A 17770-nucleotide genomic window follows, 5' to 3' on the forward strand; every position below is an offset into this window, starting at 1 on the left:
GATATTTTATTCAAAAATTAAAATAATAATATATAAATGTACACTCTTGATTACAAATCCGATTATGTCAAACTGTATAAATGTTAAAATAATAATATATAAATGTACACTCTTGATTACAACCCTGATTAAATATTTGTTTTTTTAGTATAATTATGATTTATGTTGTTTTTTTTGTCATAACAGACAAGTAACAGATAAATCGACACTTAGGTAGCCAATATATAACTCACATGAGCTCGATCCACTCCAAATTTCCCATCTTTTTCCACCTTTTCACTTTCTCTCACCTTTGACTTTGACTTTGACTCATTAACAACCCCTAAAATCCCCCGTTGTCTCAAACTCCCCCAAGAAACAACTGCTTTTCGTTTCATCTTATGCCCCCCACACAATACTATCCTTATCCCACCTTTTTACCTCATTAAGTAACAAACTTTCATTCTCTTTCACATCATCTTTCATTCTTGGAACAAAAAATTCCGGTTTTGCCCCTGCCACCGTCATTATTGGAACACCCAACACATTCACAAACGAAGAAGGAGCATCATGTCTTTTTTTTCCCATTTGAAGATGAAAATGCAGACAAGAAAACATCCTTAACATTTCTCATGTGGGTCCCCGTTTGACTTTAACTTTGACTACTCAAGGTCCTACTACATTTTGAAAGTCCAACCACTACATGATCTGTTTTAGGCCTTAAAGATTCCACCTTTTTGTCTTCTAACATTCCGGGAATTGAAGAGAATGAAAACTGACCTTTGATGGAGATGGAGGGTAGGATCTTGGGGGTGAGGTGAAGTTTTTTTGGAGGGAGTTGACTTTTTTCGGGCGGTCAAAAGCTGCCCTTTCGACCCATCTGACCACTGCGATTCGTGAAGTGCGATTTGGGTCATATTCGATTCGTTCAACTACACCTACTGACGAAGTGTTGCGTTTTAGGTCAATTGTTCTTTGTGACCATTTTTCCCCTCTCCCTCTGTGGAAAGTTATGATACGACCCTTTGAATTTCTACCTGCTGACTTGTCTTTACTTGTAACGAATTGCCTAAGTGGCCTTTCAGAGCTCACATTTTGAGAACCTATAGGAATATGATAAAGTCAGTAAAACTGTTTTTGTTTGGATAAATCATAGATGAATTTCAGATAACAGTATAATCAGTAATGTTCAAATCCTAAGCACCACATCTCTATAATCAAATTAAGAAAGCTGGAAATGACATCTCTCTGGTACTGATTATCCATCTTGAATTGAAAATATGTAGCTTTAAATACAAATTTCTTTTTACTTTATCAGCACATGATTCATTCTTTCAATATATTTGCATTTTTACATGTACAAATAAGTGTTTACTGAAATGTACATGAAAAAAATCAACTCTTTTTATTTAAAAGAGTATACCATGGTCTAGGAATGCCAAAGAAAGTTTCACTTCTGATGTCAAAAAGGTTGTTTCTTATTGTAAAGTTGAAGTTAGGGTTCAGCAAGAAGAGCAACAAGCAAATAAATTCAAAAAGTCACATGTTTCATCAGCAATTCATAAAACAGGTGTTTTCGGCATTACGATTACCAAATTAACACTCTGAGAGAACCAATATCCCAACAAAGCTGAAACCTCAAAAACAGAACTTTGTCTTGGGTGACTACCGATACCCTTAAGCATTTTGACCTTATACAGACGTGGGTTTTGAGGCTAGAGACACACAGACGACACTCGAACATGTAATAATTTGAAAGAGCTAGGTTTGACATCAAATCTGGAACAAAAAATATGTATTTGCACATTAATTCTGACATCAAATTCAATCTTCATTGAGCCCCTTTTTCAGATTCATTTCTCTTAAACATGACAATTTCAACTTCGAATTTGCAATATATATATATATATATATATATATATATATATATATATATATATATATATATATATATATATATATTACGGCTGATAGAGTGCTTGGATCTCATCTGAAAGCTGCTAATCCTCGAAGTAATCTCAAGCGAGTGGTGCGAGTGTAGAGGACATAGGAGATAAAGAGAGAGCGTGGTGGCTTCCCGTTACCGAAAAAGTGTTGCGAGAGCACAGTAGGTGGCGGCGACGACGATTAGATACAGATACAGTGAGTGGTGCGAGGTTGGAGAGTGGGTGGTGATTCACTACTGATGGTGATGATGACGATGAATAGGCGGATGAGGTGCGATGTCGACTTTTCAAAATAGGGTTTTTGCTATTTGTTTGAGGGAAAATGCGAGTGTAAAGGACAGGGGAGAAAAATAGTATGTTTACTTTTTTAATTCAATTTATGAAACGTCAATGTTAATGCCATTAATTTGACAAACGAAAATGTGAATATTTAATGCAATTAATTTGTAAAACGGAAATGTGACAGGAGTATTAAAAGATATGAATAAATTGATTGTATATTATACAGTAGGTGTAGTACCTCTTAAATTTCAAGAAATATGCAATATCCTTAATAATACAGTAAAGATAGTAAAGATTACATATTCAGTAAGCGTCCATTTTCTTTTTACAATTTTTGGCCTGATTTTTATTTTTTATTACGAATTTAGTCTCGTCTTATTATTATTATTATTATTATTATCATTATTATTATTATTTTCTTTTTTTTATTTTTCTTATTACAATTTTAGTCAATGTTTTATATTTATTACATGAACTCCACTTTTATTTTTATTGTGAATTTGGTCTCCACTCCATGTTTTTATATATTTTTACGAAACTTATACTTTTTTTATTACGATGTACATTGGTTCAAACTATTTAAAAAATCCAACTCTTTTTTAACAAATTTTATTTTCATATGTCTTCTAAAATATATTTTTTTTCTATAAAAATACAGTTTTGAAATTTATTTTATCTTTTTAACAACTTTAATCATATTTTAAATTATCTCTTACATATTATGCATATATAAAATCCCTGCAAGTATCTCTTACATATTATGCATACATAAAATTCCTGCAACAACTAACCACTAGTTAGTATACATATATAAGCTTTCACAAGTGACATAGTAATGCATAATGTATAACACTATAGATGATAAATATAGTACACACATGTGTACATCACATTGATTTTTTTTTTCATAGCATGCATTAAAGATAAATCGACATTTAAAAAAATTACCTCTTTGATTTATGGCCGAGTCAAATTGTTTATTTACTTAAAAACTCATAAATTCAACAAACAACTTGAATTAATCAATTCCTCTCTCAACAAAATAAAATCTCATAACGTACTCATGGGCTATTGGGCTGTATGGAAATTTGAAAACTTCGAGTGTTACACTACTTATATGGATGCCAATAAATAAACTTAATAATCTTTTTACAATCAAACATAATAATAACAATTTTTATAATATAATAATAGTATATACTACTATCATAATATATCCTTACTATTAGTGTATTTGGATTTGTAGTGTGTAGTTATAGATTAGCCCATTATTCTAGCCCATTGTACTAGTTATGATGTATATATTTTCCATATCAATGCAAATCTCAATCATAGGAAAATATCGTTTGTAATATGGTTTCAGATTAAATGCCTCGTTTACTCTAATTCTCAATCTGATCCTATGCCGGCAACCCTAACCTACCAGACCTCTCTCATCTCTCTCGTCGTTCTCCTGCTTTCTCTTCACTTTCACAATGCTTGCATCTAGAAGTTCTACACCCACTACAAATCAAAAACCATTCGGAATCACAAACATTAAAATCCTTGTGCCTCGCATCTTGGACCTTAATCAGCTTAACTATGACGCGTGGAGAGAATTATTTGTTACACACTGTTGTGCTTTTGGTGTTCTTGATCACTTACACGAAAATCCAAACCCACATCTGATACAGATGAAGACTGGTATCCACTTGATTTTGTGGTCAAAGAATGTATCTACACCACTCTCACTCGATCGCTTCTCAATATCATCTTGAAGACCGGAGCTACTGCACACATAGTTTGGATTTCCCTTGAAAACTTGTTTCGTGATAATAAAGACATTAGTGCCATTGAACTTGATAATGAGTTACGTTCTATGACTCTTGGAGATCAACCAATTGCTGACTACTGTGAAAGAATCACCACCATCTCTAATCTCCTTGCAAACATCGACCATCATGTGCCCGGGAGAACACTGGTTACCCACCTACCCAATGGTCTATCAATGAAATATGACCACATTGCCATGATTCTTTGCCGTAATGACCCATTACCGACATTCCTTCATGCTCTATCAAAACTCATTGCTGAAGACCAGTGCCTTAACCGTTAATGCCCTCAACAGTCGGCTCACTCAGACCATTCTTCCTTACCTACAATAATCTACAACAACACAAGCTTGAGTAACCCAAATTCTTCTCGAGGAGGTTGTCACAATCGTGGTAGTCGCTCAAATCGTGGGGGGAAGGAGTAATGATCAGTGGCGACATCAATACTCATAAACAACCCATTTTCCTTATCCTTATTCACCATCTTGGGCTCCTTTTCCATGGATGTGCTTAACACCATGGACCACAAACAAACCTGATAGACCAACCCCATCTCTACAGCGCAGTCAATAGGCCCAACAACCTTCACCTAGGCTTCTTGGACCTCCACCAATGCAACAATCATCCCACCAGCCCCCATCTTCGCACGAATCAACATATCACACAACCACCACTACATCGGGTCTTGTCACTCCTCAATAATGGTTCCCTCTTATAGCTCAATATCAAGCAACTTACCTTGCTCAAGCTTACAACACCGTCTCCTTAAATAACGAGCCTAACGCTTCATGGTACATGCAATGTTATAAAACTCGCCGAGCTGGCCGATTACTCGACCGGGTACTCCTTACTCGACCCCTTACCGAGACGAGTTACAAAATCCAAGTACTCCCTGATCGGCCCCTTACTGAAGCGAGCAATGTTGTTAAACTCAGCCAACTCGGTGATTAATATGTATAATGTCGCACCCCCGAACCAAACAGCGGAAACGTCCGGGGGCGGGTGACTTCATCTTGTAATATCATCACAGTGTATATAAATGAATCAAAGACAACATCATCATCGTACATGAAATATAACAACCATCATAGTTTACATCAAAGTGTTGGTTCACAAATTACATCCCAAATGTTAAATGTATGATGAAAACAAAAATACAACAAAAGTCTACATTTCCTTGACGACCGACCTGATTAACGAGTCTCTGAGAATACAAGTTATTTTGAAAACGTCAACATATATAATTTTGGTGAGTTCATAAGCATGTTTGTATGAAAAGTTTTGTATCATTTTGTAAACACTAGAAATCCAATATTTCCGTAAAAATGGTTTGAAAATTTTGTTTCAAATCTTGTATTAAAGCATGCGTGTTCTTGTTTAGTAGTGTAAAAAGAGTGTTTCCCAGTAAATCCGATATTTTCTGAATAATGTAAAATGTAATGTATAGTGTATGTTCCCCAGAAAATCCGATATTTTTTGTTTGTAAAAGTGATGTGGTCTTAAAACCTTAAGACCCGAGTAATGTAGTAAATGTATAGTTCGTACAATGTATCAAGAGTATAGTAGGTGTATTCCGTAAATTTATTGTGTTTGTTAATCCATATGTGAGTCGCTATAACCATACTTGATATGACTGATATGTCTGTCATGACGTTCTTCAGGCGTCGGTTAGGTAAGACATTTGTCACCCTAGACTGGCCCCTCTAGTTGTAGCAAGCAGCTCAGGTGTGGGGTGTCATCCCCGTATAGATCTATATACAAATTCTCGCTCTCCCTCAAGGAGACTCTGGTTATAACTACAAGACTTATGATGTGCACTAGGTAGGTAAGAATGAAGGAGTGTCTCACAAGAGCCTTAACTAAATATATGTGAATAATGTATCACATTATTTAACGCTTTAAATATTGTTTCGAGTATGTATTATGACTACAAATCTTCAGTGATAAAACTATATTTGTTTTTATAAAAAATGTCAAATATTTATTTGTCGTTGACCCGATTAACATAGTAGGTGTCATAAAGGCCCAATTAGGAATGAAGTACTAAATATAGTCCAATAAGCATGTAAGGCCCAATTAGAGTAAAAATGTCGTAAATAGTCTGTTTGTTATCAAAATGTTTGTTTTAACTCAATTATTACCAAAATGACATAAAAGACCAACTTTTATTAAAATTGACCATTTTGACCCAACAAAAGCGAAATTTATAATAAAGGCCCACTTTTGTTAAAAATGACCTTTTAAGCCCATTAAAGTCGAGAATTACAACAATGGCCCATTTTTATTACAAATAACATTTTAGGCCCATTAAAGCCGAGAATTTACAACACGACCCATTTTTTTGAAAATGACATTTTTGGCCCATTAAGTTGAGAATTTACAATCAATGCCCATTTTATTAAAAATGACATTTTAAGCCCAATAAACTGTGGGTTGTCACATAAGACCCATTTAAATGAAAAATGACAATTTAAGCCCACTAAACCGTGATTTTTTGTTGGATTAGTGTCTAAGTCCGTAACTATATTTGGTATGTACTTGACCCGGCTATGCATGGTCCTTTTGGGTTGCCTTCACCAAAGCAACTTGATAAGGTAATTTGAGGAGAGAGAGAATATTATGGTTTATTAATATATTATAAGAATAATATATTAAAGGAGAAATCATATTTATATAATTAGTATTGGTCATAAATTAATTAGGAATTAATTTGGTGACTAAAAGAGATTAATTAAATAAAGGGGTATAAATTGTCAAATGTATGATAGTTAAGTTTTAGGCTAAGGAAACCTAATGGACTAAGGGGGAACGAAATTATGATGAAGGATCATCATATTTTCGTCCAAGGGCCTTATTCCAGAAGGTTCCTTGGGTTACTTGGTGGCTAAGTTATCCATTAGGGTTTAGACTGAAACCCTAGCAGCTAGCACTATAAATATGACCCCAAGGCTCCAATTGTCGGACACTTGCTTTCAAGGGAAACCCTAGGGCCGAAAATTAGCATCCTCCCTTCTCTCTCAAAGTTTCCTTCTTGCTTGAGGTGTTTGTGATCCATTAGAGGAGTTACAATTTTGACTCTAAGCTCAAGAGAAGAATAGAAGAAGATCTAAGCCAAATTTTGAAGAGGTAAACATCTAGATTTGATGTATTAAGTTAATTTTCGAATTATGTATGCTAGATTAGGGTTTGCAAGTCTTGGATTCAATGCATGTACCATAGAGAAACCTAGATCCAAGCATTAGGTTTTGTATGAGCACATAGGATTGTTCTTATGCATAAAACCCATCAGTTTTAACATAAGGTCCATTTTTATGGAAATTTACACCTTAGGCCCAAAATAGCCGTGAGTTGTCAAGCAAGGCTCATAAAACCGTGAATTGTCAATTTAAGCCCATCAAAACCGAAAGTGACTCTAAAAACCCATTTTGTTTATCTTTGTTGTCAAGAGTGGTCCTTTTGTGTACATTCTTTGGGTTTTCAAGTAGCTTTTTCATGTTTGATCTTTCCAAACAAATCATAATAGTTACTTCAAGTAGTTTACTTGTTAATATCATCAATTCCTTGAAGATGTTTCAAGTTGGTGAATGTTTAACACATTTTCATGGCAATTTCACACAACATAACATGAAAATATACACATACATGCATAATAATAAGATTAACCACAAAACTAGCTTGTATTCTCCCCCAAAAGATAGTAAAACTTGAAAACAAGGGGGTATGAAGCTCACCTTGGTGTTATATCGTTTTTGAAGGGAAGAATGAAGAAGATTTTTGGTCTTGAATGCTCCTTTGAAGGGATTTTCGAAACTAAAAAGGCTCTAGAATCATAAACACGAAAAAAGAGTGATTTTTTAGAAATAATCTTAGCATAAGATGGAGTTTAACAACTTGAATGTGAAGTAACTTGCCAAGAGGATGATACTTGATGCAAAGCTCTTGAAAGCACACACTAAGCTCACGGAAATTGTAAAGGAAGTGAGGGGATTTCTTTGTGTTATAGAGAAAGATATGAGATGATCTTTTGGTGAGGTTTGAATTGAAAAATGGAGAGTGACGGGGGAGGTTTGGCCGAGAGTTTAAAGAGGAGAAGAGAGTGAGAGATTAGTGGCTATTACTTAGTGGATAATCACCCATCTTCCTAGATATATGCTAGGTATATTGCATAGATATACAACATGCAAAAATGAGGTGTCAATAATTTAAATCAATTCAATTTCTCTTTTTTTTATATAACCGAGAATAAGGAGAGGGAGGGAAAGAAAAAGACTATTGTGCTTGGATTTATGTGTAGTTGAGATTGCATTGGCCCATTATGAAAATTTTGATCCATGTGGTCCCACTTACGGGTTTACGGCCCAATAGGGTCAAATAAATAGTTTTCGGCCCAATGTGGTTAATTAAATGGGTTTTCGGCCCATAGAACCCAAGTGAGTGACTTTCGGCCCAATAAGGCCCATGAAGAGTTGTATGGCCCAAAATACTATTGCTTAATGAATGTGGGTCCAATTAGGGCCCAAATGAGGATTTTTAGCCCAAAAGAACCAAGTTGAGAGGTTACCGGCCCATTAGGCCCAATAAGTGAATCCTGGTCCAATAAGAGGTTTGAACCGGGAAGTTAGGGTTACAAGCCCAAAGTTGAGTGAATGTAGTGTATTGAATTAGGTTTAGAGATTTCACGAGTAAGTTTCGACTTGAATTGTCAGTTGTGAATGAACTGTAAATATTGTCATATGATTATGATAAAGAGGGATTACAAGAGTCTTCAAAGAAAAGCATAAAGACTAAAAAGAATAAAGCGGATATAAATACTAGCTAGACAGAAACCCTAATGGGCTAAAGACTAAAGGGCCCATAAACAAGCGGGCTAATAATATATAGACTAACATCCCCCCTCAAACTCACAATGCCGCAGCACTTAGCATTGAGAGTTTGTCACATAAGAACCGAAATCGAGAAGCCGGTAAAGCCTTCGTAAAAATATCCGCAAGTTGCAATGTTGATGAAACAAATGGAAGTGAAATGGTCCCGAGCTGCAGGTGATGACGGGTAAAGTGACAATCAATCTCAATGTGCTTCGTCCGCTCATGAAAAACAGAATTCTTTGCAATTTGTATCGCACTTTTGTTATCACAATGCAAGGGAGTAGATGAGGAAATGTAAACTCCCATATCCGCAAGCAGCCACCGTAACCAGATAATCTCACATGTAGTTACAGCCATAGCACGATATTCAGCCTCTGTAGAAGATCTAGAGACAACATCATGTTTCTTGCTCTTCCATGAAATGAGAGACTCTCCAAGAAATACACAAAATCTAGTGGTGGACTTACGATCATGACGATCACCATCCCAACCAGCATCACTATAGGCACGTAACTCAAGAAAAGATGCCGAGGGAAACAAGAGATTCTGAAACTGAGTGCCACGAAGATATCTCAGAATACGAAGAATAGCTCCCCAATGAACAGAGGTAGGAGCAGTAACAAACTGACTGACAACATGAACAGCATGAGCAATATCTGGACAGGTAACTGTGAGATAAACCAAACTTCCCACAATAGTGCGATAAAGATTCGGATTGGAAAAAGGAATACCATCAGTAGGAGAATATCGTGCATTGGTTTCAAGAGGAGTATCAGCAGTCCGATTGTCAGAGAGGCCCGCCCGTGTAAACAAGTCAGATATATATATATATATATATATATATATATATATATATATATATATAGTTTGAGAAAGAAGGTACCCTTTCTTAGATTGAGCAACCTCAATACCCAAGAAATAACGCAGCAAGCCCAAATCCTTCATAGCAAATCGATGAGCGAGATCATGCTTCAAAGACTCAATACCACCACGGTCATCACCTGTAATAATCATGTCATCCACGTATAAGGACAGAAGAATTTGTCCCGCACTCGAGCATCTAACAAACAGAGCAGAATCGTGATTACTCTGGACAAATCCAAGAGAGGTAATCACAATAGAGAATTTCTCAAACCAAGCACGAGGGGCTTGCTTGAGCCCATACAAAGCTTTGCGAAGCCGACAAACTTCACCCGGCCGGTGTTGAATACAAGGGGGAGGAGTCATATAAACCTCTTCATGGAGATCACCATTCAAAAAGGCATTCTTGACATCCATTTGAAAGATCTTCCACTGTCGGACGGATGTAACTGCAATCATAGTACGAACTGTCGTCATCTTTGCAACAGGGGCAAATGTCTCCCCGTAGTCAAAACCATACTGTTGGGAATACCCTTTTGCTACAAGTCTAGCCTTGTACCGTTCAACAGAACCATCAGCTCTAGTCTTTATCTTGTACACCCAAAGACAACCTACCGTATGTTTCCCAGGAGGAAGAGAAACCAAATCCCATGTATGAGTCTGATGGAGAGCAATGAGTTCTTCAGCCATAGCATTTTGCCAAAGAGGATCTAAAACAGCTTCTTTATATGATTCAGGTTCAGACAGATGATGAATGCTTACTATAAATGAAGCAAACGGTCCTGAATATGTAGAGTAAGAAAAATCTGGTAGCTTGGTGGATTTGACAGGACGAGAAGATCTCCTGAGGGGTGGTGGTGGAGGTGGATCCTCAATTTCTATAATCGGAGGATCAGGCTCAGGAACAGGTGGAGACGAGGCACTCTCTGAAGAGGTGGGTGTGTCATGAGCTGAGGAATCATGTGACATAGATGAATCTCGAGCCTCTATATCTTCATCAAAAGGATCAATATGCAAAAGATCGGATTGTGTTACATTGTGGGCTGTAGCAGAGATTGAGTAGAAAGGAATATGTTCCAAAAAGGTAACATGTCGGGAAACATATAACTTCTGACTCACAGGATCATAGCAACGGTATCCCTTCTGTCCAATACCATACCCTAAAAATACACAAATAGCATATTTCGGCCCCAACTTGTTCCTTTCAACATGAGGACGAAGAACAAAACAAGTACATCCAAAAACTCATAAGGAAGAGTAGTCTGGTAGATGACCATACACCTTCTCAAAATGAGACATTCCTGAGTTCAATAAAGTAGGGATACGATTAATTACATACACAACAGTTAGGATTGCTTCTCCCCAAAAGGCACTAGGGACCTGTGCAGACAAAAGCAATGAGCGGGCAGTCTCAACAATATGACTGTGTTTTCGTTCTGCAACACCATTTTGCTGAGGTGTATCAGTACACGAAGACTGGTGTATGGTACCATCAGAAGCAAGTAACTGAGTGAAATCATTAGAGGTATATTCACCCCCTAAGTCACACCTGAAGCACTTAATCACAACCGAATGTTGAGTTTTAACAAGAGCTCTAAAATTGCTGTAAATATCAAAGAAATCATATCTGCGTTGCATAAAATAAACCCATGTATATCGAGTATAATCATCTATAAAAGATACATAACAGGTTGACCCACCCTTTGTGGGTCCTGGTGCAGGACCCCATACATCAGAATGAATAATGTCAAAAGGAGCAGTAGAACAAGACATACTTTTATTGAAGGGTAACGCAGAGAATTTTTCCAGTTTACAGCCACTACAATCAGAAATATCACAAGATTTTAAATGACCCAAAACACCACTAGATGCTAAAAAAATTCAAACGTGATACAGACACATGTCCCAAACGAGAATGCCAAAGATAAAACTCAGACGACAAAGGACTCAAAAGAAAAGACGATAAATCAATGCTGGAAGCAGCAACATCAGATACTTTGAGGACCTCCAAGACATATAGTTCTCCCACCCTACGGTCGATCCTAATCACCTTCTGGGTGTGTTGATCCTGTATAACACAGACAGAATCAGAAAAGAACACCCGGTTACCAGACTTACATAACTGACTGACTGAGGCAAGATTCAAAGTAAGTTTGGGAATGTAATAAACATCAGGAAGAGTGATATGAGAAACAGAGACAGACCCAACACCCTCAACTAGCATAGATGTATCACTAACAGACTTAACAGAAATAGATGACACTTGCGACAAAGAAGCAAATGATGACAAATGAAGAGTCATATGATGAGTTGCACCAGAATCTAAAATCCACAAAGATGAGGGAATACCTGATGTATCAAATGAAGAAGGGCCAGAATAAGCCATAGATGTAGACATGGCAGTGGGATTAGAGGCCAAAAATTGTCTAAAACTCTCAAACACTTTGGGATCCAATGCAGATGGTGGCATGTTTCCAACAGATTTTGTGTCAAATGGTGGCACAGCAGCAGCAACAAACTGCGGAGGACGAGAGGTCCATGGAGGAGTACCAGAGGAATGTGGCTGAAACTTTTGTTGACCAGACCTATTTTGTTGCCCTGACTAAGGTTGACCAGATTTACCCATGTTAACTAACAATGGACACTGAGCTTTCCAATGATTTTTCTGTTTGCAGAATGCACACTCATCATGAACAACCCTTGAAGTTTGTCGAGACTGGTTGGAGGAAACAGCAAGCACAGCAGGAGCGGGAGTAGGAATAGAGGTTGTTTTAAAACCTTTATCCGCATGAGACTTGATACAGGTTTCTTCTGCAATTAACTCATGGACAACAGAATCCACTGAGGGAAGAGGAGAGCGATGAATAATGGTTCCACGTAGGCCTTCAAAATCAGAATGCAAGGCCATCAAGAATTGGACCAAGCGTTGTTCTTCCCTCCTAGCAATGTAAGGCTGGAAATCTTTTAACTCTTTAGATTCAGTAAGAGCCAATTGATCCCACAGATCAGACATAGCAACATAGAAATCTTGAATACTCTGGTCATTCTGTTGAAGGGCACGAATATCATGTTCCAACTGATATTGTTTAGCAAAGTTGGACTGAGTATACAGTCTCTCCAAGTGATTCCAAACTTCTTTTGTTGTGTCATATTTAGCCAACTGCATACCAATAGACAGAGTAACAGAGTTATTGATCCAAGTAATGACCTTGGAGTTATCAGTCTCCCATGCATCAAGCAACAAATCATAAGTCTCAGTTTGAGGCACTGTAGGTTTTGCTTTTGTCCCAGTGACATAGCCCCCCATATTATTCCCACGAAGGAAGTTCTTCATAATGTAACTCCAATACGTATAATTATTTCCATCCAAACGAGTACTGACTGACTGAAGGGAATCATCCTTTCCGGCCATGTTGATAATGAATAAATAACCACAATGACAATATAAGAATCTGAGAATAAGGAGTAACAAACCAGCGGAAGCAATCAATTGGATAACGAGTGAACAACAATAACGAATCAACAGTAGCAACGAATCAATAGCAGCAACAAATCAACAGCAGCAACAAATCAAAAGCAACAACGAATACTAGTGGTAGAAAACGAGTACAACATGCTACAGAGACTTCTAACAACGTATCGATCTGCGCCACTGATGACTGCTACAAAGACTTCTAACAACGTATCGAACCTCCGCTTTGATACCATGTAAATATTGTCATATGATTATGATAAAGAGGGATTACAAGAGTCTTCAAAGAAAAGCATAAAGACTACAAAGAATAAAGCAGATATAAATACTAGCTAGACAGAAACCCTAATGGGCTAAAGACTAAAGGGCCCATAAACAAGCGGGCTAATAATATATAGACTAACATGAATAGCTTGTATAACATCAAACTTAGGATTACAAGATACATCAGGAGTCAATTACACATGGACAGAATTTCCTAGCCCTAAAATGATAGTTGTGACATATAATATACTTAATGATTTATTCTTTAACATACACACATGATTATTACTACATATATATATGTAACGCCCCCGTCTCTGGTATGTTGCTTTCGTGGCATTTATTTAGAAGTTTTCAAGAGGGACTCGGCGAGTCTATAGCTCGACTCGTCGAGTAGGGGCGGGATTTCGAGCACGTGTTAGTCAGCGACTCGGCGAGTCCATATTCGGGACTCGGCGAGTCTGCCTGCCAGGAAGAAACCCTAAATCCCCGGGTTGCTCACTATTTAAGCAATGTTATGTGCCCCAAACTCGCCTCCTTCACCCTCAGAGAGCTGTGAGAAACCCTAATCCATCCCTTGACTGTTTTAAGTGTTTTTGTGTGGATTTTGAAGGCTTGAAGAAGAAGAAGAAGAAAGGAACAAAGAGAAGAGGTGTAGAGCAACGATCCAAGGGCAAAATCAGAGTTCATTGAGGTATTTCTCGGATTCCTTCTGTTTTATGCTTTAGACCTCCATTAGAACACTTCTAGGGCTAGTTTGATGTATTTTCCAAACCTTATAGTTGTATGGATGCCTTAATAGGTCGAGATATCCCTAGATCTGTTCATTTAGGAGTTGTAGAGCCCGGATCTATTGCCTTTTTGATGATGCTTTGCATAAGAACCCTAGATCTAGCCTTTATTATGCTTTTTGAGCCTTATTATCTGCTTGGACGCTTATGGGCACGTAAAGATAGAATCTTTACGTGCTAATCGAACTAAGGAAGCCCAGATCTATAAGTTTTAGACGCTGGATTCAAGCAGAATCGAGTTTAGAGTAGCTGCATGGATGTGACTCGGCGAGTCGGAAGAACGACTCGGCGAGTCAAGTCGCGAGTCCCGTTTTTTCCCCTTTTTGAGTGATGTCGAGTGGGAGCCTGTGAGTAGTAGAGTGGACTCAGTGAGTTGGAGGGCAGACTCAGTAATGGAGGGACTCGACGAGTTGTTCATATAACTCGGCGAGTCCAAGGCAATCTTCTTAGCTCAAGAACAACTCGCCGAGTTGTTCATATGACTCGGCGAGTCGGATGCAGATTGTATGAGTTCTTGGATCGAGAGGGTACTCGTCGAGTCGATGCCATACTCGACGAGTAGCCACGAGTAGGGTTGAGAAGTGAGACTAGAGACTCGGCGAGTTGGCGGCCCAACTCGGCGAGTCAGGTCAACTGTGGGTTGACTTTGACCGGGAGAGTTGACTTTGACCAAGGGTAAAAGAGTCATTTTACCCCAGTGCAGTGATTAGCATTTGATTGAGTGTGTTTATGGATTTGTAGCTGGGGAGATACCGGAGCAGCAACAGTTAGCTTCCAGAGCCATACACGCAGCAGCCAGTTCACGAGGTGAGTTTCCTTCCAGTAGGAACGGGTCTACGGCCACAATGCTGGCCCGTTTAGTTAGCAGTAGTTCCGGACTTTAGTCCGATGCAGTAGTTAGAGTGCTTGATGTCTTTGTGATTCAAGCATGTTTGTGTTATGTGTTCCGGACTCTGTTCTGATGCAGTATGCAGTATATGTGTTTATATTAGTTGATATGTGTTATGTTATGCTATGATCAGTCAGTTCCAGACTTCGGTCCGATGCAGTCAGTTTCGGACTTCGGTCCGATGCAGTCAGGTCCGGACTTCGGTTCGATGCAGTCAGTTCTGGACTTCGGTCCGATGCAGCTAGTTCCGGACTTCGGTCTGATGCAGTGGGCAAGTCCCAGTATGTGATTTATATGTATTGTATGGTATGTGGTAGTCTGGGGGAGCTCACTAAGCTTCGTGCTTACAGTTTCAATTTTGGTTTCAGGTACTTCCGCAAGCAAAGGGAAGAGCTCGGGATGATGACATCGCACACACCACAACTTCAGTTTTTGTCCTGGGAGTTGATTCAGTTTCTTGATATGTTTGGATACAGTTGTGATACAGTTTTTCTCACAGTATTTTATCATGGTTTGTGAAATACGCAACGTATGGTTTTGTTATGTGGTACTTGGTTTCATGGTTTTGTTATAATAAAAATTGAAATTTTTGGGTCGTTTCAATATATATATATATATATATATATATATATATATATATATATATATATATATATATATATATATCTTAAATTTTCAGTAATTATTCATGAAATGAGACCATTTTGTGTTTTTCAGTTTTTGTGTATTCACATATATCTAATTTTGTTATATATTTCAATAAACTTATGATTTTGACATATATAATTTCCCTAAAAAAAATTTCTACATGAATTAACGAATCCGAGTACTCCCAAGTACTCCTGAGTACTCGCTACTTGGTAGTCGGCTGAACAAGTACCGAGTAGTAAGTTCTACAATCTTAGTTACATGGATACATGAGCAACTTCTCGCCTAACATCCAACACATGTAATCTATTTTATGTTCAAAATAATAGTCATGAAAAATTCCTTCTTGTTGGAAATGGTCATTTCATTACCGTCACACACATCAGTTATTTCAAACTCGATTCCACTTACCGACCCTTACATCTGTATAATGTTCTTGTTACACCCAACATCATTAAAAATCTTATTGTAGCACCTGGTTCCTGGTATGTAAGATTTATCTGGGTATTTTGTATTTTGGCCTTGGACTCTACGAGTTGGAGGCCCGACTCGCCGAGTAGAGACGAGACTTGGGACGCGGTTAAGTTGGCGACTCGGCGAGTCCGCGCTGTCTGATGAAACCCTAATTTCCAAGGGTTTGCACCCTATTTAAACGACCATTTGCGCCCCAACTCCGCCCCATTCGCCCTCAGAGCCCTAACCCCCGTTCAAAGCTTTGTTCCTTGAGAGTTATAAGCATTCCTAGTGTGTTTTGAAGTTCTGGAGAAGGGAGAAGAGTGGATTAAGAAGAAGAAGAGGAGGTCATCCATCTTTGAGCAATCTCAGAGTTTCCCTTGAGGTAAAACTCGATTTCCCCCTCTGTTTTCATGCTTATTGTTCCTTATAGCTCCATTAAAGCCCTTTTGATCCATTTCCAAGCTTATGTATGCTTGTGGACTCGTAATAAGTTGGGTAACTCCTAGATCTAGGTGAGATCGAGCTCCAGGAGCTTGGATCTACTGCCTTTATGGACCCATATTGCATGTACACCCTAGATCTACCCTTTTTGGTGCATTTTGAGCCCTAAAATCCCCCATTAGTGAGTATCTACACGTAAAGTTGGAAACTTTACGTGTTATTCATGCTCTAGGAACCCAGATCTATGGATAGCATAAGCTGGATTCAAGCAAAATCGACCATATAGAGATTGCATGGTTGCGACTCGGCAAGTCGTTCATCTGACTCGGCGAGTCTACTCGCGAGTCTCCGAGTTTGTCCCCTTTTCTTTGTGTCGAGTAGAGTAGTGAGTCATGGGGTGTGACTCAGTGAGTTGGAAGCCGAACTCATCCATGAAGGAACTCGGCGAGTCAATGCCCTGACTCAGCGAGTTCAAGGCAATCTCCTTGGATCAAGATCAGACTCGGCGAGTTGTTCATACAACCCGGCGAGTCGCAGCATAAGTGTTCATCGGATGAAGATGAACTCGGCGAGTTGTTCATACAACTCGGCGAGTAGGATGAAGGACTTGAACATCAGTTTGGAAGGAGAGCTCGTCGAGTCAACGCCTAACTCGACGAGTAAAGACGGGATCCAGGTCAGTCGATTGGACAGGGACTCGGCGAGTTGGGTCAACTGAAAGTTGATTCTGACTTTGACTTAGGGCATGATCAAGGGTAAAATGGTCATATTACCCAAAGGACAGTTAGCAGTGTTTGATTAAGTATGTTGTGGGAATTGCATCCGGAGGATTTCCGGAGCAGCAGCAGCAGTAGGCAGTCAGTTCCCAATCAGATCAGCAGCTACTTCGAGGTGAGTTACCTTCCAGTAGCGGTGGGTCTACGGCCACAATGCCGGCCTACCAGTAGGAGTTGTATGTAGATGATTTTCTCTGTGATATTCATCTAGGGATTACTACTACCTGTGTTATGTTTATGTGCTAGTATGATATGATGCTATGTGCTAGTGACAGTAGGGGGAGATAGT

General features: G+C 38.5%; 1 protein-coding gene and 1 pseudogene across 1 annotated transcript; both read right to left on the reverse strand.

Annotated features, from left to right (window-relative positions):
• Positions 1-209: 209 nt before the first annotated feature.
• Positions 210-4146, reverse strand: LOC145066627 (large ribosomal subunit protein uL2mz, N-terminal part-like; annotated as a pseudogene).
• Positions 4147-12346: 8200 nt separating this feature from the next.
• LOC145066628 (uncharacterized) lies at positions 12347-13156 on the reverse strand. The gene has a single exon (XM_079013914.1). The coding sequence runs from the start codon at positions 13154-13156 to the stop codon at positions 12347-12349; it is 810 nt and encodes a 269-aa protein (XP_078870040.1).
• Positions 13157-17770: the final 4614 nt, after the last annotated feature.

This window comes from Lactuca serriola, chromosome 8 (genome assembly GCF_051521515.1).
Source record: "Lactuca serriola cultivar US96UC23 chromosome 8, Lser_US96UC23_V15, whole genome shotgun sequence".
Taxonomy (NCBI): domain Eukaryota; kingdom Viridiplantae; phylum Streptophyta; class Magnoliopsida; order Asterales; family Asteraceae; genus Lactuca; species Lactuca serriola.